Here is a 22840-nt window from a genome sequence, read left to right as displayed (position 1 = left end):
AAAATTTCAGTAATGCACCGGCTAACAAGGATTTATAAAAATGGGCATCCAGAATCCTTTTGGCACTAAGATAACATAGTAAGACTTTAGAAAAGGATTTTGGGCAAAATCTGTTCCAGAGATGCCCATGAATCCAGTAATCTACTCCTAGGGGATCACCTAAAGAGACACTTGTGTGAAATTATTGCCTAAATGGATAGTCACCTGTGCATTATTTGTAAGAGTAGAAACTTGGACACAGCTGTCCCTTGGCTGTCCCTTTAGATCTATCCCATCAAATAGAACTTAGATGAAATCTCACACAAATCTCAAAGCTTTTCTGGTCACTCTAGCTATTAAAAAATAGATTCGCTCATCAGATGTTAACAATTTCCAGACTAATTGAATATCAAAGCTTTAATGAATCATCCACTTTTTTTTTTTCTTTAGAGGAGGAGGGGCAGAGAGAGAGGGGTTTAGAGGATCCAAAGCAGCCTCTGTGCTGACAACACACAGCTGGATGTGGGGCTCAAATTCACGAACAGTGAGGCCATAACCTGAGCTGAAGTCAGATGCTTAACTGACTGAGCCACCCAGGGGCCCCAGAATCATCCACTTTTAAGCCCCCAGATGAGCTTCTCTCTGAAGTTGGCCACATGAGTCCTGGCGTAGTACAACTCCCTTACCTGTGAACTAGGTGAAAGTAAGTAAGTGACAAAGCAAATGTGCAGATGTTGAAATTTGCGAAAGAACAAAAAGAATACATAAAGTTATATGAATTGTCATTATCAAAAAAATTAATAACAGTGGTTGTCTCCAGAGAGGAGAACCAGGTGTCTTACTTATATCCTTCTATACCTTCTAAATTTTCTACCATGTATGTCCATTGCCTTGTCAAAAAATAAATGGGATAAAGAGAGCCATAATATAGTGTTAAGCAGAAATGACATAACATTACAATCCCATTTTTAGAAACCATATATATGTGGATTTTAACCAAGAACTTGATTTTATGCTCCAAGTTATAGATTTCTGTATTGTTTTAATTTTTCAATGAGCTTATGGTTTATACGTAGAAAAGATGTTCCCATTTATAAAATATGTAAATAAGCACATTTTGAAGTTGAGGGAAGGTGTTTAGGAATCCTGGTTCTTGTTTGGCATTGAGTGAAACATGTCAGTTTTCTGCTGTGCAGGGTGCATTTTGGTTGACAGAACATATAGTATAAGAACAAGGCCAGCCACTATTGTGGCCTGTTGTTATGCAAATATTGTACAGATCTACTTAATCTGATCAACAAATCATTGGGTCCTGCCACTTTTACCGAAGATGAGTCATAGTGTCCTCAAACACTCTAAAAATGAGATATTTCTGTTTCAGGAGTACAATCTTACCAATGATTTAGAAGGTCATTTTCCTGAGGCGCCTGGGTGGCTTAGTTTGTTGAGCGTCTGACTCTTGATTTTGGCTTGGGTTATGATCCCAGGGTCCTGGGATTGAGTCCCGTGTTGGGCTCCTCCGTGAGCATGAAGCCTGCTTGGGATTCTCTCTCTCTCTCCCTCTCTCTCTCTACCCCTCCCCTGCTCATGCTCTCTCTCTCAAAAAAATAAAAAATAAAAATTTTTTTAAAAAGGTCATTTTCTTCTCAGCTACTCAGAAGGACTGAAACCTCTCCTTGTTTACCAAACACAATCTATACTTGTGAAAAGATACCAGCCATGAGGAAATCAAAATAAAAGCATAGCCATCAGGATCCAGATGTCAGAATTAGAAGTCTAGGCATAGCTTCCATTGAAATGCCTACGAAATTCCATATTGCATCATCCGTTCTAAAGCAAGGATAAGTAGGGCTGGCCTTGAGGAAACAAATAATAAGGAGAAGGTTTGGGAGATTGCAGAATAAGAAACAAAATTTTTTTAAAATGTGGTGTTCAAATTTTTAAAAATTGTGTGTGGTCAGAGGATTTAAGCCTGGCTACCTTGGATAAACTCCTCTGAAGACACTCCCACTTCACAAATCTACTGGAAGCTGAGATGTAGTTTGTCCATACCCATCAGGCTTCTGACTATTTCCATGGCACAGATAAAGGAATGGTTCTTAAGTCCAGAGTAGCTTTTTTTCTGAAGTTCAAGGACACTAGCAAACACTAACTTCAGAGTCAACCAGTAATGATATATTTATTAAATACTATGCACACAGGTAAGTTTAGTACTCTAAAACTCTTTAAAGATATTTAAAACTAGACATCTAAATCACAGCTCTTGGGCTCTTCTGATCCAATGGGGTAGATAAAAACATACTAAGGGGGTGTCTGGGTGGCTCAGTCAGTAGAATATGGGACTCTTGATCCAGGATAGTTGAGGTCAAGCCCCACATTGGCCATAATATATATATATATATATATATATATATATATATATATATATGACCTTTAATCCAGATGTAAAATAGACACATTGGGGTTCCTGGGTTGCTCAGTTGGTTAAGTGCCCTTCTCTTTATTTCCGCTCAGGTTATGATCTCATGGTTTGTGAGATCCAGCCCTGAGTCAGGCTCACCTTGATCGTGCAGAGCCTGCTTGGGGTTCTCTCTCTCTCTCTGCCCCTCCCATGCTTGCACACACACTCTCTCAAAATAAATAAATAAACTTAAAAAAATAGATGCATATTTAGGAGAAACTACACAAAATTGTGAATATCTAGAACTGTGAGCACCTATTAAAGAAGACTTTGGTGTAAGAAAATCTATCTTGGGGTTTAGCTGAAGAAATTCAGATATTGAATGAGCAGAAAGGCTTACTCATAAACAATATCTGTAGTTATTATATTTTAATTTAATGAGTATTTATTATGGTCTCAATTTGCTTATGGAATGGCTGCGATGTTATAAAAAACGGTATCTTACAGGAGTCATGGCCTTTAGAGTGCTGAATAGAGAGCCCAAAACTTTAAAGCAACCAAAATATTCCCAAGAGGTTAATGGATAGGGGCACCTAGGTGGCTCCGTCGGTCAGGTATCTGACTTTGATTTCGGCTGAGGTCATGATCTCACGGTTGGTGAGTTCAATCCTCCCGTGGCTCTGCCCTTGACAGCACAGAGCCTGCTTGGAATTGTTTCTCTCCCTCTCTTTCTGCCCCTCCCCCATGGTCTCTCTCTCTCTCTCTCTCTCTCTCTCTCTCTCTCCCCTCTCTCTCTCAATAAATATTTAAAAAAAAAAAAAAGAGGGAAAGCAACGAAAAGGAAAGAAAGAAAAAGAAACGCTTTTCCGAGGTGGGATCTCTCCAACCAGGAAGCTGTGCAGGTGGTCGCGGACCATCCCGAGCTCCACGGCAAGGAGGGCCCTCCGGCCCCTCCCCGGAATGGTGGGGCCAGTACTGCGCCTGCGCCAGCCGCGCACTCAGGGAGGCCCGCCGGAAACCTGGCAGGAGCAAGTGCCTGGAGAAGAGGGGTTACAGGAACGGGCTGTCGCGGCCACAAAGCCTCTGCCTAATTCCAAGCCCTGACCTACACAAGGGTACATAGTCCCCCTGAAGGGAAAGCTGGGGGAGTCGGGACCGACCTGCCGGGTCGGGGCCTGGTGGACTGCTCGGTATCTTCACTGAGGGCCCCCGGGAGCCTGGATTACTGGTAAGTGCAGGACCCCAACAGGCAGCCAGTCCAAAAGGGCACTAACTGTCGCTATTTTAAAGCAGTGGCTTCAGATAGACTCTTTGAGGGGGTGGCGGAGGGGGGTGCTTCCTCTGCCCTGCGTCCATGCGGGTGTTTCGGGAGCAAGTGGAGCTCTACAGGCCTAGAGGGCCCAGGTGGCCGCCACGAGCCGATGGGGGCTGTGTAGTGCGCATGCGCGAGCCGGCGAATCAGGGTAGCGGGCGACCCGGCACAGGACAAGTGTCTGGGCCAGCAGGGTCATGGGACCAGGCTGTTGGGGGTCCAAGGCATCTGCCCGATTCCAAGGGTTCACCTACACAAATGTGCATATTCCCGCCGGAGGGAAGAGCTGGGGGGGATCTGGATGGCCCTGCCAGGTGAGGCGCATGATCGGGATACCCTCCACTTAGACCCCCCCAGAGCCCTGATTGCTGGAGAACCCTGGGAACCAGTGGGCAGCCGGTCCAAATCTGGGCCGACTGTCGCCAGATTAAATCTGCCACCTCAGAAATATTTTCTGGTCTTGGGCTCCCTCCACCCTTCAGGTGGGCCTGAAGCTTGGGTCATTCTGGTGGTTGGAGTTCCTCTCGGAGCCGCTGGGGCCTGGAGAGCCCCATGCAGCCCAAGGTGGACGGATACGGTGCTGACTGCGCGTGCGCAGGCCACAAAGGTCATGGTAGCGGGGACTTGGAACAGAGCAGATGCAGGGATTAGTCAGGTCAAGGAGCAGGCTATTTGGGGGTGCCTGGCGTCTGCCTAATTCCAAGCCGCCTCCTACACAATATGCCTATTTCCCCTGACAGCAAACCTGGAGGACACCGGACTGCCTTGCCAGGGTGGGGCAAGCTGACTGGTGTCGTCTGATAGGAGACACCAGGGAGCACTGGTTGCTGGAGAGGCCCCTGCTCCTGGGGGGCTTGATTCGGGAGAGAGATTTGTGTTTGGTATTCCTGCACAGCTCTGGAGCAAGGGGTAACACGGGCCATCCTGTGACCTGCTACTGGGCCAGGACCCGGCTCAGAAGGGGCAGAGTCACAGCCGTGGGCTCTTGGGAGAAAGCATGGATCTGCCAGTGTCTAAGCTCTCACTACACAAAGGCTCCTGTTCCCTCTGAAGCCAGATAGGGAGATTACTCTAAAGCCTTGTTTGGAGGGACTGAGCTGTCCAAGAACGAGACACATGGGAGCCCTTGTTTGTTGATAACTTTAGGCACCTATTAGCAACACTTTATTATTTTTTTTATTATTTTTTTTAATTTTTTGTTTTTAACGTTTATTTATTTTTGAGACAGAGAGAGACAGAGCATGAACAGGGGAGGGGCAGAGAGAGAGGGAGACATAGAATCGGAAGCAGGCTCCAGGCTCTGAGCCATCAGCCCAGAGCCTGACGCAGGGCTCGAACTCACGGACTGCGAGATCATGACCTGAGCTGAAGTCGGATGCTTAACCGACTGAGCCACCCAGGCGCCCCATAGCAGCACTTTTAAAAGGGAATTGACTTTTGCTACCTTTGCAGCCTCAGTACTATATCATGTTGTGGTGGCATCCCAGGAGAACATCCAGGTGGTTAGACCAGCCATGGCACCAGAGGCTTGGAGGGCCTCGCTGCCCAAGGCCTGATGAAGGGGTGTGTGCCGTGTCTGTGTATGCTATGTGGTACATGGTGGCCAGAGATCTGGAACAGTCCAGCGGTTATCCTAAGCAACAGGATCAATGACTCGGCTCTTGGGGGACCTAAGGCACCTGAATAATCCAAGCCTTAACCTAACCAATGTGGCCATTGCCCCTGAAGGCAGACCTTGGGTGGGAACTTGCCAGGGGCAGGCCAGGCAGGGCTGGCTGGGGTTACCTCCTGTCAGAGACAGCTGGGAGCCCTGGTTGCCCAAGAGGCCTCTGCTCCTGGGGTCGTGGGTCAGGAGAGGGAGCTGTACATGTGGATCCTGGCAGCTCTCTGAGCAAGGGGGTCCCCAGACAGTCTGTGACCTGGTAGCCACCACGACCTAGTTCAGAGGAATGGGGGCACTAGGATTGGCTTTTGGGAGAAACTAGGCCTGTGAGAATTCCTCTGTTCCTCATTGGCTATTTGCTGGACACCATAGTTCTTTACAAAATGGACTTTTCCGTAGACTGCACGCCTGCATTCACAACAAAGCCGCTAGCTCTCCCTAGCGTAAGTGATCTAAGAAAGAGACCAAAGCAGAAGCCATAGTCTCTCTTATAATTTTCTCAGAAGTGTCACACCATCACTTCTGACAAATTCTATCGGTCACATAGACAACCCTGGTTCAATTTGGGAAGGGCTGCATGGGACAAGAGTACCAGGAGGCAAAGATTATTGGGACCATTTGAGAGACTGGCCGCGCAAAGCCTGGATGTCCTGATAATTTAGCTGTCTGGAACTTAAGGCCAAGAGGAGTACAGAGATTTTTGTCTCTTTGGTTGATAGCACCTAAAACAGTAACTGGTACATAGAAGGTGCCCAATCAATATTAAAAGGATGAATTGATATTAAGGGAAATGTGAACTTATCTTGCAGCCACCGCCTGGAGCTCTGGAAGCTGGTTTCCATTTGTTTTCATTAATATATTTAGCTCAAGATTTGATTGGTTTGCGATCACTGACCCTAAGGGAAAGCAACCTCCATTCTTTCAGAGGAAAAGAAAAGTAGATTGAGAATATAATATTTGCTGGCTAAAATTCACTCCTGCAAACATCACACTTTGGTTTGCCTAGTTCTCTAGAATCAGCACTGGGTGGATATCTTCCAGGCTACGTATGAGAAAAGTAAAAAAGAGTACATCATGGGGTCTATTTTGAAGCAACGTAGCAAATAAAGCAGAGACAAGGTTTTACTGTGATCTGACACCTGAGACACAAATGACCAGTGCTTCACTGGTAGGTAGGCTTCGCCACTTTCCCTGCCACATCATAACCTCAGATTTCCTTTATCTTGAATTTGAACTAACAGGGCCTATCAGATGAAACACTAGACTCAGTCCTTGGTGAGGATAAACCACTCAGACTCCACCCCACAATTCCATCAATATTAATAGTTATAATTGGTATTATGACTTAAGTACGTAATTAGAGCCATGTGCATTTCCTCAATTTTCACATTTTATCCTTAGAACAGACATGGGGTACATCTACCTTGTTTACTTTAATCTTCTTCTGAGATCCATGATCACCCAGAAATAGGTCCTGTATTCATGTCGCTGCTACATGACTCCACTTCCCTGGTCACAACTGATTGGAGGAAGGGATGGTCAGCTCAGCGAAAAAGGGCTAATCAGATTCTATGTCCTGTGTGTTTGGAATTGGGACCGAGGGGCAGTCACTTGAACACGCGAGTTATAAAATGTTACGGATTTGACACCAAAAGCAAAACAACAAAAGCAAAAATAAAAAGTGGGACTACATCAAATTAAAAAGCTTCTGCACAGCAAAGGAAACCATCGGCAGAATGAAAAGACAACCTAGTGAAAGGGAGAAAATATTTGCAAATCATAAATCTGATAAAGGGCTAATGCCCAAAATACATAAAGAACTCATACAACTCAATAGCAAAAGATAAAAACTAAAAACAATTTTTTTTAATTTTTTTTTTAACGTTTATTTATTTTTGAGACAGAGAGAGACAGAGCATGAACAGGGGAGGAGCAGAGAGAGAGGGAGACACAGAATCCAAAACAGGCTCCAGGCTCTGAGCTGTCAGCACAGAGCCTGACGCGGGACTCGAACTCACGGACCGTGAGATCATGACCTGAGCTGAAGTCGGACGCTTAACCGACCAAGCCACCCAGGTGCCCCTAAAAACAATTTTTTAATCCGATTAAAAAAATGGGAAGAAGATCTTGTGTATAGACATTTTTCCAAAGAAGACATACAGATGACCAGCAGATATATGAAAAGGTGCTCAACATCCCTAGTCATCAGGAAAATGTGAATCACAACCCCAAGGAGGTATTCCTTCACATCTGTTAGAGTGGCTGTCATCAAGAAGACAAGAAAAAGCAAGTGTGGGTGAGGATGTGGAGAAAAGGAAACATGTATGCATTCTTGGTGGCAATGTATATTGGTGCAGCTACTACGGAAAACAGGATGGAGGTTCCTCAAAAAATTAAAAGTAGAACTACCATGTGATCCAGCGATTCCATTTCTGAGCATTTTTTCAAAAAAAATGAAAACACTAACTCAAAAATATAAATGCACCATGTTTATTGCAACACTGTTTGCAGTCACCAAAACAAGGAAGGAACCTAAGCAACTATCAGTGCATGAATGTTAAAGAAAATGTGTTGTCCATGCATGTGTGCGTGCGCACGAGCACACACGCGCGCGCGCACACACACACACACACACACACAGTGAAATATTATGTAGCCACGAAAAGAAGGAAATCTTTCTGTTTGCAACAACATGGATGGACCTGGAGGACATTATTATGCTAAATCATATTACATCAGCTGTTCTGACTTATGAAATAAGTCAAAGAAAGACAAACACTGCATGATCTCATTTATATGTGCAATCTGAAAACAAATCAACCAACCAACAAAAACAGCAATAAAAATTCAAACTTCTAGATACAGTGAACCACCTCTGGTGGTTGCCAGAGGTGAGGGATGCTGGGTGGGTGAAAAGAGTGAAGGTGGTCAACAGGTACAAACTTCCAATTATAAAATAAATAAGGCATGATGACTTTAATAACATTGTATATTTGAAAGTTGCTAAGGGAGTAGATCTTGAAAGTTCTCATTACAAGAAAAAAATCGGTAACTGTGTCGTGGATGTTGACTAGACCGTGGTGATGATTGCACAATATATACCAAATTAATCATTAGGTTGTACACCTGCAACTAATACAACATTATAGATCAATTATATCTCAATAAAAGTAAAGATTACAAAATAAAAGAGCTATGGAGTGATCTTTCTCATGTGTAGGAAAGATGAGAAATGGAGAGAGTAGTACTTATGTATGTGTTTACCAGATTTGTTCGAGACCTGCTGAAATTTATGTGCCCTTGGGGTCCATGAAATACCTTAATATCCTTCCAAAAAATATTTTTTTGTTGCATAAGCTAGTTCACATTGAATTTGCTTCCTGTATCAAATCTGTTTTACCCACAGGGACATTGGGAAACTGAATAACTTGCACAGGGCCATTGGGTTACAAAGAGGCAGCAGAGCTGAGATTTAATCAATATCATATTGACTCTTGAGCCTATCATTTATCCCATACTGCCACTATTAGGAAGTGTTTCCCCTTCTCAGCTCACTTAGGAGGCTCACACTCCTTAGTGTTAATTGTGGCCATGTGACTTGCTTTGGTGGAAGAAACATAATCAGAAGTGACATGATTCATTCTTAGTGGAGAGATTGGTTGCCAGAGCTTCCCTATCCACTCCATTTCTGCTTCAGCAGCCCTGAAAGCATCACAGTATGGAGGATCCAGAAGATCAAAGATGCATCCACCACTTAGCCAACACACGGAGGACACTCTGGGAAGCCACCTCAACTGACAGTGGACTTCTTATGAGAACGAAATAAACTTGTGTTGTTTCAGGCCACTGAGATTTTAGAGTTGTCTGATTATGCAGCAAAACTTGTCTTATCATATATTCAACGAACTACACCTTACACCTTATTCTCCAGGCCTTCTCTTGATTTCATGTCAAATCAACTCCAACTTCCCCTTGTCTTAGAGCTTTTATTTCAGTTACATAGGACTGCATAACAAGCCACTCCAAAACTTAAAACAGTAATGATTTCTTACTTCTCATGATTCTGTGGGTTGACGGGGCTCAGCTGCAGAGTTCATCTACTTCACATGGGATAACAGAAGGTCACTTACGCGGCTGCATTTGGTGAGGAGTGTGGCCGGGACTGGAATGTGCGAGACAGACGTTCATCCTGGGGAACCTCTTTCCGTACGGCCTCTCACTGTTCAGAAGTCTAGCCCAAGCCTCTTTACAATGTAGAGTTTCTAAGACCACATGTTCCCATTTGCAAGTGCTTATCAGGCCTCTACTTGCATCACATTTGCTACTATCTCATTGGCTGAAACAAGTCACATGGCCAAGCCCAGAGTCAATGTAGATGGGACTGTACCAGGGTGTGAATTCCAGAAGTCATGGCTCTTTGGGGACTTTCAGTGTAACCATCTATAACAGCCATTAATTAAGCATTAACGTCGAGTCGTCAGTTTTAAAAGTGTTTCCACATTTATTATCTCATTTTGTTTAACAACAACCCTTGAGGAATAAATATATGCCACGCCTATTTTACAAAGAAAGGGACTAGGGCTCAGAAATCTGGACGCCTAAAATCACACAACTAGTAAATGGGAGAATTAAGACTTGACCTCAGGTCTTATTACTGCAAGTGCTGTGTTTTCTGTCACCTCACAGCTACCTCTGGCCAGCACGACCAGTGACGTCTAGCTATGATTTCCATGTTTGATCTTTCCAGGTTTTTAAATTTTGCTGGCAAATAAACTCATCCATTTTTCCAAATACTTTTTCCAGAGTTTAGATTGTTGTTGTTGTTGTTTAACTGTGTGGAGGGACATGCACCCAATTCTCAAAGACTTTGATGTATTGAAACAGAATTGCTAGCAATGTTTGCTTATTGTAAAGCAAGCCCCAACTAAGCCAGGGTGGTTACTGGGAAGCACCCACATTACGCCAAACCTTGAAAGGGGACTTATTTAGACTTCATAATGCCCAAAGTTTCTTCTGAGGAACAGAGATTCTTTTCTGCACCCTAGCCCCATGATGAAGAGTTTCAGCCCCAATCTGCCAGATCCAATTCCTTAAGTCATTTACACTTCTGTGCAAATGTCAATACTAATAGATCACAACCAGGGAAGGGGGGTTTGGGGGGGAGTTGAGTTGGAGGCTTATACAATTGAGAAAGCATCCATAATTATTCTCATCACTGCTTTGCAATCACTGGATGCTAGAGAATAAATCACAAGGAGATGAAAATCAGGACTGGCTCAGAAGCACTACCTATGACTGTTGCCATGGTCGTCAGTGGTGGTGGAACAGACATCCAGAGGAACCACAGTCCTGCTGCCCATTATGAGCTAAAATCAGCTGCCAGGCCCTCCCTGGGTGAGGCGCTCTGCCGAGGAACACCCTCCACAGTGTCCTGTTGTCTGGTTCCATACTCTTGGCCCCCAGCCTCCAGATGACACTTTTCATTAGGAACCTTGGTTGGCCGGGCCTTTGGCCCATTCCCTTCACTTTCCTTGTCACTTTCCTGGTATGGAGAGAAAGAAGGAAAACTTTACCTGTAAACCAAATACCTTTGAACTCCCCCTCTTACAGAGACACCCCTGAAAGAACCTTCTTTCTTTAAGCAATGTCAGGCTTCACGTTCAACCAACTTCTGCGACCCATCTCATGACACTCTGGCTTCACACAAGAAAGGCAAACACGAAGCATCATGGAGTGAAATTGTGCATGGCTACCAGGTGGGAAAATGCCTCCTACGGAGCTGAAGTGCAAGCAACCAACCTTCCCACGTCAGGGCTCTTGGTGTCTTCCATCAGGATGTCACATACCTTATTTTGTGTCCTATAGTACTCATTTAACACGTACTGATATTTGGGTTGAGTAAGACCAAAGAAGGTAGCAAATCTTCCACCAAGAAATTCACATGCTGAAAGAAAGAACAGGCACCTTGGTAAGCTGAACTGATGACTAAAACTTAGAGTCATTTGAAGTGAAGAGTTTAAACTTGCCTGCCGGTGATCCATTACCACACTTAACTTTAAGGCTGACAAAAGATTTCAATTGCTCTGGACTCTCAGAAAGTTCCAGGACTCACAAGGAATTGTTAAATCTTCTGTCTCCCCATGGGATTACATCTAAACAATCCTTTCCGGATGGGTATGTCAGGAGAGATTTTCAAAATACCTACTTCCGGGTACAGCGTTGGTCCTAAGCAATCAGAATAGATGCTTTGGTTGTGAAAGTTGGGGGTCAAGGTTTAGCATTAACAGTGGTTTCCTGGCGGTGTCTCCTGGACACCTAGAAATGTTTTCCTTTAGAATTATAGGATTTCTGACACCCCACCCCCCACGACCCCACTTTCTGATCCCTAAGGCTTTTCCTCTTCTTGGGATGTTGCTCATATAGTACATCAAAATGGTGCTCTCCATTTTTAAAAATGTGTTTTATCTTTTCAAAAATACTCTAGCTCCTTAATCTGTTTGTTTGCCACAGTGCCTGGTACATGTATATAAGAGGAGTTTCTAAAGTATTAGAATAAGTCTTAGGAGGCTTTCCTGCTTATGACCTACTAGAATTTTACCTTGGAAACACTAGTTACGGTTTCATGTGGGTGTCAGCTCTATCCAAAGTTCCTGTGTAGAGACCAGGGTGCTGACTGCTAGCATTTGTATGCCTCCCTACAACCTGGAAGCCCCAAGCAGATGCACTTCAACGCTACAGTCCTGCTTGGAACCTTGAAGGCAGCGTGATTCCCCATATGTCCTGTCCCTACCATCCTAAGTCACAGCCCAACATGGAGATCGCTACAGTCCCTGTTCTCCTTTACATTCTCATAAGGCTGTATTGAGTTTTGCTTCTTTTACCTGACCTAATCTCCTAGGGTGTTCTCCCTCCGAAATATTTCACCTCTTTAAACAATCTTGTCCCAACTAAACACATAGAGCTCTCTAGAAGACAGCATTTTTTCTGCCAGTGTACTATGGTCGAGGTAAGATTGGTATCTCACCTGGGTTCCCAAAGGAACTTACAAATCCCTAACCCTGAATCCTGATGTAAAAGCACTTGCTCCTCTGAGGCTCATACCATCTGACTAAATCACCCCATCATTACTTTTTACTGTAGTTTAAAGACTTCCCTCCCCTCCCCTCCCCCACCCCCAGTGACTATTGTGGTCCCTAAGCTGACCTTAGCCATACTTTCATAGCACTCTCAAGTCATATATCCGCATTACTCATTACTAAGTCTTTTCATCGGTGGTCCCTATGCTCCTTCTCGCCCGGCGGTTGTGACAACAAATTGTAATTAAAGGCATGTTTACTAGCCTATAATATCTATTGAATATGGAGTCCCTTGAAAGCAAAGCCTGTCATTTGTCTTTGTGTCCCAGGGACCCACACAGTGCCAAACACACATTGGCACTCAATAAATGTTTACTTAATGAATGAATGAAGATCAATTCCTCAGAGCTATGGCTATACTTCGTATTTTCTTGAATTTTAATTTTTGTATTTTTTTAAAGTTGTTTCCTTCCTGCTGTACATACAAGAATACACAAATTAGGAGGAAATGAGAAGGGGCGCCTGGGTGGCTCAGTCAGTTGGGCGTCCGACTTCAGCTCAGGTCATGATCTCACACCTTGTGGGTTCGAGCCCTGTGTCACGCTCTGTGCTGACAGCTCAGAGCCTGGAACCTGTTTCAGATTCTGTGTCCCTCTCTCGTTCTGCCCCACACCCACTCATGCTCGCTCTCTCTCTCTCTCTCTCTCTCTCTCCAGAATAAATAAAACATTTTAAAAAATTTAGAAGGAAATGAGTAATTAGATGTTGCCAATTGTGTTTTAAAGAAAATTGGTGAAAGTCGAACAAAATAAGATTCAGTGTTTCATCTGTTATAAATAACTGCTTAGGCCATTCACTTTGTCCCTGAGAAGGGTCCATAAAGTCCTTGTTCATAACAGAGTCATTATGATGAGGGAACTTGGAACTGTGTCATAGAAAAATAGTTTTAAAAAAACCTTGGAAGTTTATTCAGGTGAAGAGTCACCTTAGGGATGGGGGAGGCTATTGTCTTCGAATATTTGAAGCTCTGTCCTATGAAAGAGGAATCTAGACTTGTTTTATATGACCTTAAGAAAGACAACTAAGATCAATGGGAATAACTTTAAAAGAAGACAAAATATAAGGTAGAATTTACTAAAAAGAGTTGGAAAGAGATGGAAAGGTCTGCCTGACGATGTGAGGTTCTACACCTTTGGGAATGTTCAAGCATAGATCAAGAAGGGACTAGGTTGTCCCTTATTCTGGATGCCAGGGAGTAGATTAAACTACTGGAAGGCCCAATGAACATTGAGGGCCTATAAGTCTACATCTTGTATTTAGGACTAAATAAATAAATAAATAACCTTGGTAGTACTTACTAGAAAATGAGGTGCTTGCTATTCGCCCTGCCCAAAACCATAGGTACGACTGCCATGAGAGTTTAGACTGAAAAAAAGAAAGAAACCAAGTTAGAGTAATTAATAACAAGAGTAGAGATTTCAAATGCTTTATAGTATAAAGCATTTACATGTAGAGATTTCAAAATGCTTTATAGCATATTACATTTTCTTTCTCACACATGAGAAATGTAAAGTTATCAAAACTATGAGTTGACTATAAACTCCAGGAAGTAAGACAAGGGGAACAAGGAGTTAGCTTAAAACCGTATTTTCTACAAACCTTGTTTGGCTTAATCTCTTATTCATTAAGCCCCCATGTTACTAATATTGACACTCTGAGCTTACAGGATCATGTGTTGAATTTGTTTTCTGTTCCTTTTTTTCTTCCTCTTCCTCCTCCTCGGTGCTATATTCTTCCATGATGTCTCCATCAACAAAATGGATAATTCTTTTGGGAGTAGTTCTTTTGGAAGACCTACTTTTCTCTAATTCTGACTTCTGGAAACTGTCTTTTTCCATAAGGAAATAAAACAACTAGTGAATTTAAAACAGGGCACCTTCAGGCCAGTTGCCCAGGGCAGTGTTTATATAGCTGAGAGGTGTCTAGTTATTTTCAATGGATGGTAAAGCTAGAGAATTCAGATGTAACCGTAGCTGCGATCTCATCAATTCTTCAAATCCAAGGAAGAACTGTTCAGTTCTGTACCAAAATGGAAAAAAAAAAAAAATGTAATTAGTAGTAAAAATGTGAACTTTGAGTCTTCAAACAAAAAGTTAAACAGTTCCCTTACCTCTTATTCATTACAAAACCAACAAATACTAGTAGAAAGAGGCCACTAAGGTGTGGAAGTTACCCAATTATTTCAATAAAGAGCGAGAGGCAATGTAAGTAGTGATTAAGAGTGCAGGCTTTGCACAGAGAAGAACAAATTTGTCAAGTATATACCTGGTAAAGGACTTATTTTCAGAATATGTAAAGAGCAATTACAATTCAACAGGTAAAAGACAAGCAACTCAACTGAAATGTGGGCGAGGGATTTGAACAGATACTTTATCAAATAAGATTTACAGGTGCCAACTAAACTTAGGAAAAGACGCTCAATGTCATTAGTCATTAGGAAAATGCAAATTGAAACCATAATGAGATATCACCCTCACTAGAAGGCTAAAATTTAAAGGACTGAGGAATAAATGGAGCAGCTAGAACTCTCACGTTGCTGGTGGGGATGCAAAATGGTGCAGCCACTTTGGAAAACAGTTTGGCAGTTTCTTAAAAGTTAAACAGGTTCTTACCATATAGTTTTGTTCTGGGACCCAATTCCAAGCTGGGAAGGTGGGCAGAGATTTCCCCCACCAACAAGCAATTCTCAAATTGTCAGGACACCAGCTGGATGTCCTACAATTCAACTCGCTTCTGACACTACCCACCCACCTCTTCCCTTACTTCAGAGGCCAATCACAAGCCCAGGTTGTTATTTGTACTTCTGACCTACTGGCTATAAATCAGAGGTTCCCACAACCCCCACTTTGAGTTAGATTAATTTGCTAGAGCAACTCAGGAAGTCTGTTTACTCACTAGATTATCAGTTTATTATAAAAGGATAGAATTTGGGGCGCCTGGGTGGCTGAATCGGTTAGGCGTCTGACTTCAGCTCAGGTTATGATCTCATGGCTGGTGATTTCGAGCCCCGCTTCAGGCTTTGTGCTGACAGCTCAGAGCCTGGAACCTGCTTCAGATTCTGTGTCTCCCTCTCTCTCTGCCCCTCCCCTGGTCTCTCCATCTGAAAAATAAATAAACAACAACAACAAAGGATATAACTTAGGAAGAGCCAGATGGAAGAGGTGCACAGGGCAGGGTATAGGGAAAGGGCACAGTGCTTCTGTGTGTTCCCTGAGCACAACACGCTCTCTGAAGTTCCACGTGTCTACCAACCTGGGAGCTCTCCTCCCACCCTGTTTTCTTTGTTTGTTTTGGAGGCTTCATCACCGATGTCTGGCTGATTAAATCATTAGCCGTTGGGCGCTGGTGATGAATTCAACCTCCAGCCCCTGGGGGATGTCAGGAAGTGGGAAGGAAATCACCTAATCACAGGGTTGGTTCTGGCAAGTCACCTCATTAACATGACAAAAGACACTTGGTCCTCTCAACAGTTAGGAAATTCCGAAGGTTTTAGAAGCCCTGGGCTAGAAATGGGAAGACCACATATAGTTATTAAAAATCACAGTATCACACATCTAGATGTTTACCCAAGAGAAATGAAAACATTTCCATCTAAAGATTTGTATGTGAATATTTATAGCAGCTTTATTTGTAAGAGCCCCAAATTGAAAACAGTCAAAATGTCCATTAATGAATAAACCCAATGTGATACATTTGTTCAATGAAATACTATTTAGTGGTTAAAGTATTGGACACTTATATTTTTATTTATTTATTTATTTTGAGAGAGAGAGAGAGAGAGAAAAGGGGAGGGGCAGAGCGAGAGGGAGACTGAGAATCCCAAGCAGGCTCTGCACTGTCAGTGCTGGGCTAGATGCAGGGTTCCATCCCACGAACCATGAGACCATGACCTGGGCCGAAACCAAGAGTCCGTTGCTTAACCAACTGAGCCATCCAAGTGCCCCTTTGGACATTAATATTTGCAACACTATGACTGAATCCCCAAAACATCACGCTAAGTGAAAGAAGCCAGACGCTCTATATTAAATGATTACATTTATATAACATTTTAGAAAAGGCAAAATTATAGTTGTAGAAAACAGATGAGTGTTTGCTGGGGAGGATGGGGGGAGAGATAACTACAAAGGGACAAAAGGGAACTTTCTCGGGCAATAGAAATGTTCTAACAGATATCATGATTGTAGCAGCGGTTACTCAACTATACATTTGTCGAATCAAATTCTACACTTAATGATGAACTTTTGGGGTGATGCGGTGGTCTGTGGGGTCTGGAGCCAATGGCCAAGAAATAATTCTTGAAGACGTCTGTGGTGCAAAAAGGTGATTTTATTAAAGTATGGGGACAGGACCATGGGCAGAAGAGCTGCATTGGGGTCATGACGGGTAACTCATTATATACCCTCAGGTTGGGAGGGGATCAGGGATAGATTAAATCTCTAAGGAATTTTGGAAGCAAGGTTTCCAGGACCTTCAGGGGCTAGCTGTTGCTAGGGAAACACCATTTATCACTGTTTAATAAAACTTTAGTCCTGAGACCCTTCAGATACATATCAGGGGCCATAAACTTGGAGCATGATTGCCAGGATATATCTTGGGGCAGTTGACATAAAGGAAGTAGACTTATGGGGGAGGTGTAAGCCAAGGTTCTCGTTTGCAACATGTCATCCTTGAGGCCTCTGAGCTCCTAGAGGGAGGTCACTCTGCTGGTCTCAAGGATTTATCAATGGGCTGTAGGCAGTAAGGGAATTTCATTTCTCATTTGCCTTAGTTTCCCACATCACCATGGCAAGCAATTAAACCCCTGTCCTTTGTTCTTGGGTAGCCAGGCAGGTCAGAGGAATATCACACATATTCCAACGGGGGGGGGGGGGGGGGCAGCCTGTATTTTGTCCTCAGCCTGCCTCTTGCTCCCCCATCAGTTAACACTGGTTAACATCTCAATAAATCTCACCAGTTTGGGAGCCGGCCTGCCTGGGTTTAATATCCCATTACTTACTATCTCTGGGTCTTGGTTTCCTTATCTCTAAAATAAGAATGATACAGTTTGAGCATATCTTTGAATATAGTACCAACCTTATAAAATGAGAATTAAACGAGGAAAGACACAGCAAGGAGTTAGAACAATTCTTAGCAAATATCAAGTGTCTAATAAAAGCTAGGTATTATTAAGTACCTATCACTTCCGTAACAGTGTACATGTTCTAGTGTGGTAAGCACACTGTTGTCTTAATGAGTACTTAATATATTTGAAGATTATGTCAGCAAATGTGGCAGACTGAGTTGATGTGAAAGTCCTCTTCCTGTTCCAAATTCACAGAAATGCTGGATAAAATTAAACAAAATACTAAACCAAGCTGTGAGAAGAAAAGCTAGCAAAAACGAGTGTCCGTGCCCAAGGCTGGATACTCCCCTTGCATACTTTTGTCTTCCGTAATCTTGTCTGCCTCCTCCACCAACTACCTGTGTAGCAATCACTGGTAAAGGCCCCCTCCCCTGTTTCTTTGATCTCTCAATCCCCTACCATCCCAGCCATGAAAGGAGTCCCATGTCAAGGTTCGGGGCTCAGCCTTTGGAGGTGACTCCGCTGGGCCGGCACCGGTGTGCAATGAACAGCCTTTTCCGATTCCCAGAGTGCACATGGCTGGTCTCTTCCTGGGCACCGAGTATTTGCTGTAACAGCTGGACTGAGGATGTAAGAGAGGCAGAGAGACTGGAAGGAAGCCTAGGTATCAGCGAAAGAAGGAAAACTGAAAATCCTAGGGGTGAGCTAAAGCTGGGATGGTTCCTGAGGGTTTCAGAACTGGATACAGACCTTGGGGCTAAAGGTTTAACACTGGTGCAGAGAGGAGAGCCCAAATCACAGACCCTGCGAATATGAGGAGCCAGCCGAAGTGAAATACCTGAGTAAAACTAAGATAAATAAATTACAATCGTAATCTGTAAATTATGGACTGGAAAAACTGCCTACTGACTTATCAAAGTGGAAAAACAATTTGTCATCTCCTGGCAACATGGGTAGAAAGAGTCACTGAAAAATACTGGAACCCCAGGCCAGTACTAAATGCTGGGTGTGGCCAGATTCAGAGTGCTCAGGTGGGGTGAGGCCCGGCAGTGAAGCTTTGGGACCCACAGTTGTTGGAAGCAAACACAAAGCCACCTGAGAGGGAAGCTTCAAGAAGATAAGGTACACAAGATCTGCACCAAAAACACCCCCTGCTGAGGATGCCATGGCAAAAACTTACAAATCCCAGGAAGAAACCAACCCTCCTGAGGACGTTATCAAGTTGTCACCCAAAAGTCGGGAGTAATAGAGCAACACAGAACTTTACAATGATTATGGTTAATATATTCAAAGAGATAAAGGAAGCAAGACATAATATCCCAAAGGAACAGGGTGATTTGAAAAAGAACAGAACAGAAATTCCAGGAACGAAATGTATAGTCAACACAGGATATGTTGGATGTAGATTGAACAGTGAAGCAATCTCTCATAACCCAGCATAAAGAGAGATAGGTTCTGTTAACATCAAGGAAAAGCTTTGAGATATGAAGAATGGATGAGAAAGTTCAATATGTGTTGAATGGGAGTTCAGAGGAGGTGAATGGAAAGGACAGGGGAGGTAATGTTTGAAGACACAATGGCTATGAACTTTCAATATTTGGGTTTTCTTTAAGTTTATTTATTTATTTTTGAGAGAGAGAAAGCACGAGTGGGGAAGGGGCAGAGAGAGAGAATCCCAAGCAGGCTCTGCACGGCTAGTGCTGGACATGGGGCTTGAACCCACGAACCATGAGATCATGACCTGAGCCGAAGTTAGGAGTCGGACTCAGCCAACTGAGCCACCCAGGCGCCCCTAAAAGTTACTGTAGAGACAAGCCTATGCAAAGAAGGACACTCAGACCCTCCCCTGGGCCCCTAAAAGCAGGAAATCTATGAGAAAGGTAGCCTCCCTGGACCAGGAGGTAAAGAGACATCCTTATCACCAGAGATGAGACGTTTAGAGCCAAGAAGCCTGTACAAACAATCCTTGTTACTTTTTACTAATTTGCTATCCCAGCCCAAAGTCTGTTTACAATTCCTCACTAATTGAAACTCCCATTAGTTAACATTTCTCTGTCTTGTCAATTCCTCACGGATTTATTGTCTCTCTGTCTAAAAGGTGTAAAAATTGCCTGCCTTGGTCATTTCTTTGGGTCTCAATTTCATTATTGGGCCTCTGTGTACATGTAATAAAACTTTTTTTTTTTCTCCTGCTAATCAGTCTCATGTAAATTTAATTCTTAGTCCAACTGGAAGGCCTTGAGCATAGAGAAGAATTTTTCATTCCCTTCAGGGGATGTGAATAAATCACCGAATCTTATTGGTACAACACTGAGTTTATGTCGTTGTCAAAGGTTAGGGTTGCAAAAGACCTGTCAAGGGTTAAATTTGTCAGCAAAGTGATATGAGGACAGAGGACCCAGCATAGGGTCCTCTAAGGAGACTTGAGCAATGAATACACAGGGTTTTGCCGACTGACTTAGCGACAGCATATCACTAAAGAACCTCCGCAAGAAATAGAAACGTTGTTACTACCATTTAGTTTCTGATGCCAAAAAAGCAGCAAACAGTAACTTAATTTGGTGTTTAAGACAGTGCCACGTGAAATAAAACACATCCTACAACAGTAATCAGAAGGAAATACAAACATTTTTGAAAGCAACTCACCTACATTTATTCCTCTGCTTTTTCCTTCATTGCTTTTATTCGTTATGTCTGGCTTTGAAGGTAGTACAAAATTCGGTGCCAGAAGTTGTTCGGTAGATGATAAATCAGAGAAGCTAGGCTGAGGCCAGACAGAGCCCTGGGATATGCCAACGCGGAAGCATTCTCTGTGTGCGGTTTACAGGGCGGAACGTGTTTGAGTTGTGGGAAGGTCAGTTATATTTACACATCCGGCAGTGAACGAACCCAGTGGGCACCAAACTTGTCTGCAGATTAGAATCCTCTAAGGGTCTTTTAAAAAATTCAAATGGCAGACCACACCCCGGACCACTGAAGTCACCATCTCTATGAGTGGGACATGGCATCAGGTGTTATCGTTGTTGTTGCTGTTGTTTTGTAGTTTATTTATTTTTGAGAGAGACGCAGTACATGTGCACGCACCAGCGGGGGAGGGGCTGAGACAGAGACAGAGACTCCCAAGCAGACACCTCGCTGTCCGAGAAGAACGCAACATGTCGACCACACAGATCATGAGATCGTGACCTGAGCTGAAATCCAAAGTCTGATGCTTAACCCACAGCCACCCAGGTGCCCCTGGCATCTGTTATTTTTGAAGCTGTCCGGGTGATCCCAATGTACAGGCAAGTTTCCTAAGGAAACCAGTGCCCTAAGGATGTGGGAAGAGATACAGTGATTTGCTGCACATGAAGCTAGTACCAAGACATCTCGTCTATTTTTTTTTTCAAGAGGGTTTTTTTGTTTTTTTTTGTTTTTTTTGCCTTCTGCCTTCCGAGCCTCCCCTTCCCCCCCACCAACCTTGCTCCAACCTTAAAAGCTTAAATATCAAAAGTTTAAGAATAAGGCCTAACAGGGGCACCTGGGTGGTTCCATCGATTAAGTGTCCAACTCCGGCTCAGGTCATAATCTCATGGGTTTGTGGGTTTGAGCCTCGCATTGGGCTCTTGGCTGACAGCACGGAGCCTGCTTTGGATCCTCTGTGTGTCTCTCTCTCCTCCCCTCCCCTTCCCCCACACATACTCTCTCTCAAAAACAAATAAACATTAAAAAGAAAAAAAATGAATACGGCCTAACACCCCCACTGTGGTTTATTGTACTTCACTCCTCTGAAGACCATCTCCCAGTTCATACATTTCCAAACCAAATGAAGTACCCCATCCCCCATATACCTGGCTCCCCCGTTACTTGAATTACAGACGAATGATATCTGCTGGCCCTCTAAAGAAAATACTGGTTTCTTTTCTTCATGATAACAGTGTTGGGAGTTAAATAAGCATTTATAGCTTTTAATTCAGGGGGCTCTAAAGGGAAACCATGAGGAGAGAGGAGAGAAAAAGGGGAAAAAAGGTGAGAAAGAGCTCTAACTTATAATGGAGTTAGTGAGTGTTTTTCTGCCACCTACTGGACTCTTTAGGATGTGCTATGCAAAATTACAGAACAACGTGGAATCTCCTTATTTTTATTTACAAAAACCTTGGGAGCACCGCCAATTTCCCACCATGTACGTAGACATGGATGTTTTGCAAGTGACCTTTCAGAAGGCTAAATATTCCCTACAACATGCTTTTTACCTCTGTTTAATTCTTTTTTTTTTAAGGTTATTTATTTTGAGAGAGTGAGCACGAGTGGGAGAGGGACAGAGGAAGAGACAGAGAGAATCCCAAACAGGTTCCACGCTCAGCGCAGAGCCCAAGGCAGGGCTCCATCCCACGTCCCTGGCACCATGATCTGAGCCGAAATCAAGAGTCAGACACCCAACCCACTAAGCCACCCAGTCTCCCCAACCTCTATTTAATTCTTATGAACACCTCTACTTTTTGTTTCTTAAAAACCCCAAATCTAGTTTATCAAGGATTGTCCCAAGTATATATAGTATAATTAAAAGGCCATATAATCTCCCCAACCTTTCAATATTGGAGTACCTCCCGGCTCAGTGATGGAATCACTTCTGTTTTTATGTATTCATTCATCAATGAATAGATATTCATCTCATTGAGTCCTATGGCTTTTAAATGCTACCTACATGTAAATTTATATCCAATAATTTTATCTCCAGGTCAGACTTTTCCTTGAATCTCAAATTCAGAGATCCTACTGTCTACTCAGCATTGCTTCTTGGGTGTCTAATAGACATCTCGGTCCTGATGTGCCTAAATCTTTGCTCACACTTCCAGTGCACCCTTCTTCCTGCACACCCCTCCCCCAGACACATACTCATACCTCCTCCAGCAGTCTTTCCATTTCAATAAATGGCAATTCTATTCTTCCAGTTGTTCGGCCCGAGTCCTTGGCGTCATTCTTGATTCTTTTCCTTTAGCCACACCCCCCATTAAATCCATCAGGAAATCCTCTTGGATATTTCTGGAATCCTCGTATGACCACTCCACCCTGGTCTAAGCCATCAGGCCGTGGCCTTCTGTCTGTCCCCCTACAGTCTATACTCAAGAAGGCAGCCAGAGTTGTAGAATCAGATCATGTCACTCTGCTTAAAATCCACAAGGGATTTGGGGTCCCTGGGTGGCTCGGTCGGTTAAGCGGCCGACTTTGGCTCAGGTCATGGTCTCACAGTCCCAGAGTTCAAGCCCCGCATCGGGCTCTGTGCTGACAGCTCGGAGCCTGGAACCTG

General features: G+C 43.5%; 1 protein-coding gene across 1 annotated transcript; it reads right to left on the bottom strand.

Moving 5' to 3' along the window:
* Nucleotides 1–9831: 9831 nt before the first annotated feature.
* Nucleotides 9832–14652, bottom strand: FAM177B (family with sequence similarity 177 member B). Its single transcript, XM_043567821.1, has 4 exons — nucleotides 14156–14652; nucleotides 13790–13856; nucleotides 11202–11299; nucleotides 9832–10897 (listed from the first exon to the last, which is right to left on the bottom strand). Exons 1-4 carry the CDS (start codon nucleotides 14327–14329, stop codon nucleotides 10715–10717), a joined length of 522 nt encoding a protein of 173 aa, XP_043423756.1. The 5' UTR covers nucleotides 14330–14652; the 3' UTR covers nucleotides 9832–10714.
* Between the last annotated feature and the right edge of the window lie 8188 nt (nucleotides 14653–22840).

The sequence above is a fragment of the Prionailurus bengalensis genome, chromosome E4, assembly GCF_016509475.1.
Source record: "Prionailurus bengalensis isolate Pbe53 chromosome E4, Fcat_Pben_1.1_paternal_pri, whole genome shotgun sequence".
NCBI classification, from domain to species: domain Eukaryota; kingdom Metazoa; phylum Chordata; class Mammalia; order Carnivora; family Felidae; genus Prionailurus; species Prionailurus bengalensis.
The sequence above is the reverse complement of the archived record's forward strand: the minus strand, read 5'-3'. Positions and strand labels throughout refer to the sequence as shown.

What these genes read in the sequence shown, in the direction of transcription:
- FAM177B (XM_043567821.1), bottom strand. Translation starts at nt 14,329, where the DNA reads ATGGAAAAAGACAGTTTCCAGAAGTCAGAATTAGAGAAAAGTAGGTCT. An exon ending in AGCAAGCACCTCATTTTCTA is followed by an intron (nt 11,300 to 13,789) that starts GTAAGTACTACC and finishes TCTTTCTTTCAG; the next exon opens with CATGTGAATTTCTTGGTGGA. An exon ending in ACTATAGGACACAAAATAAG is followed by an intron (nt 10,898 to 11,201) that starts GTATGTGACATC and finishes TCTCCATACCAG; the next exon opens with GAAAGTGACAAGGAAAGTGA.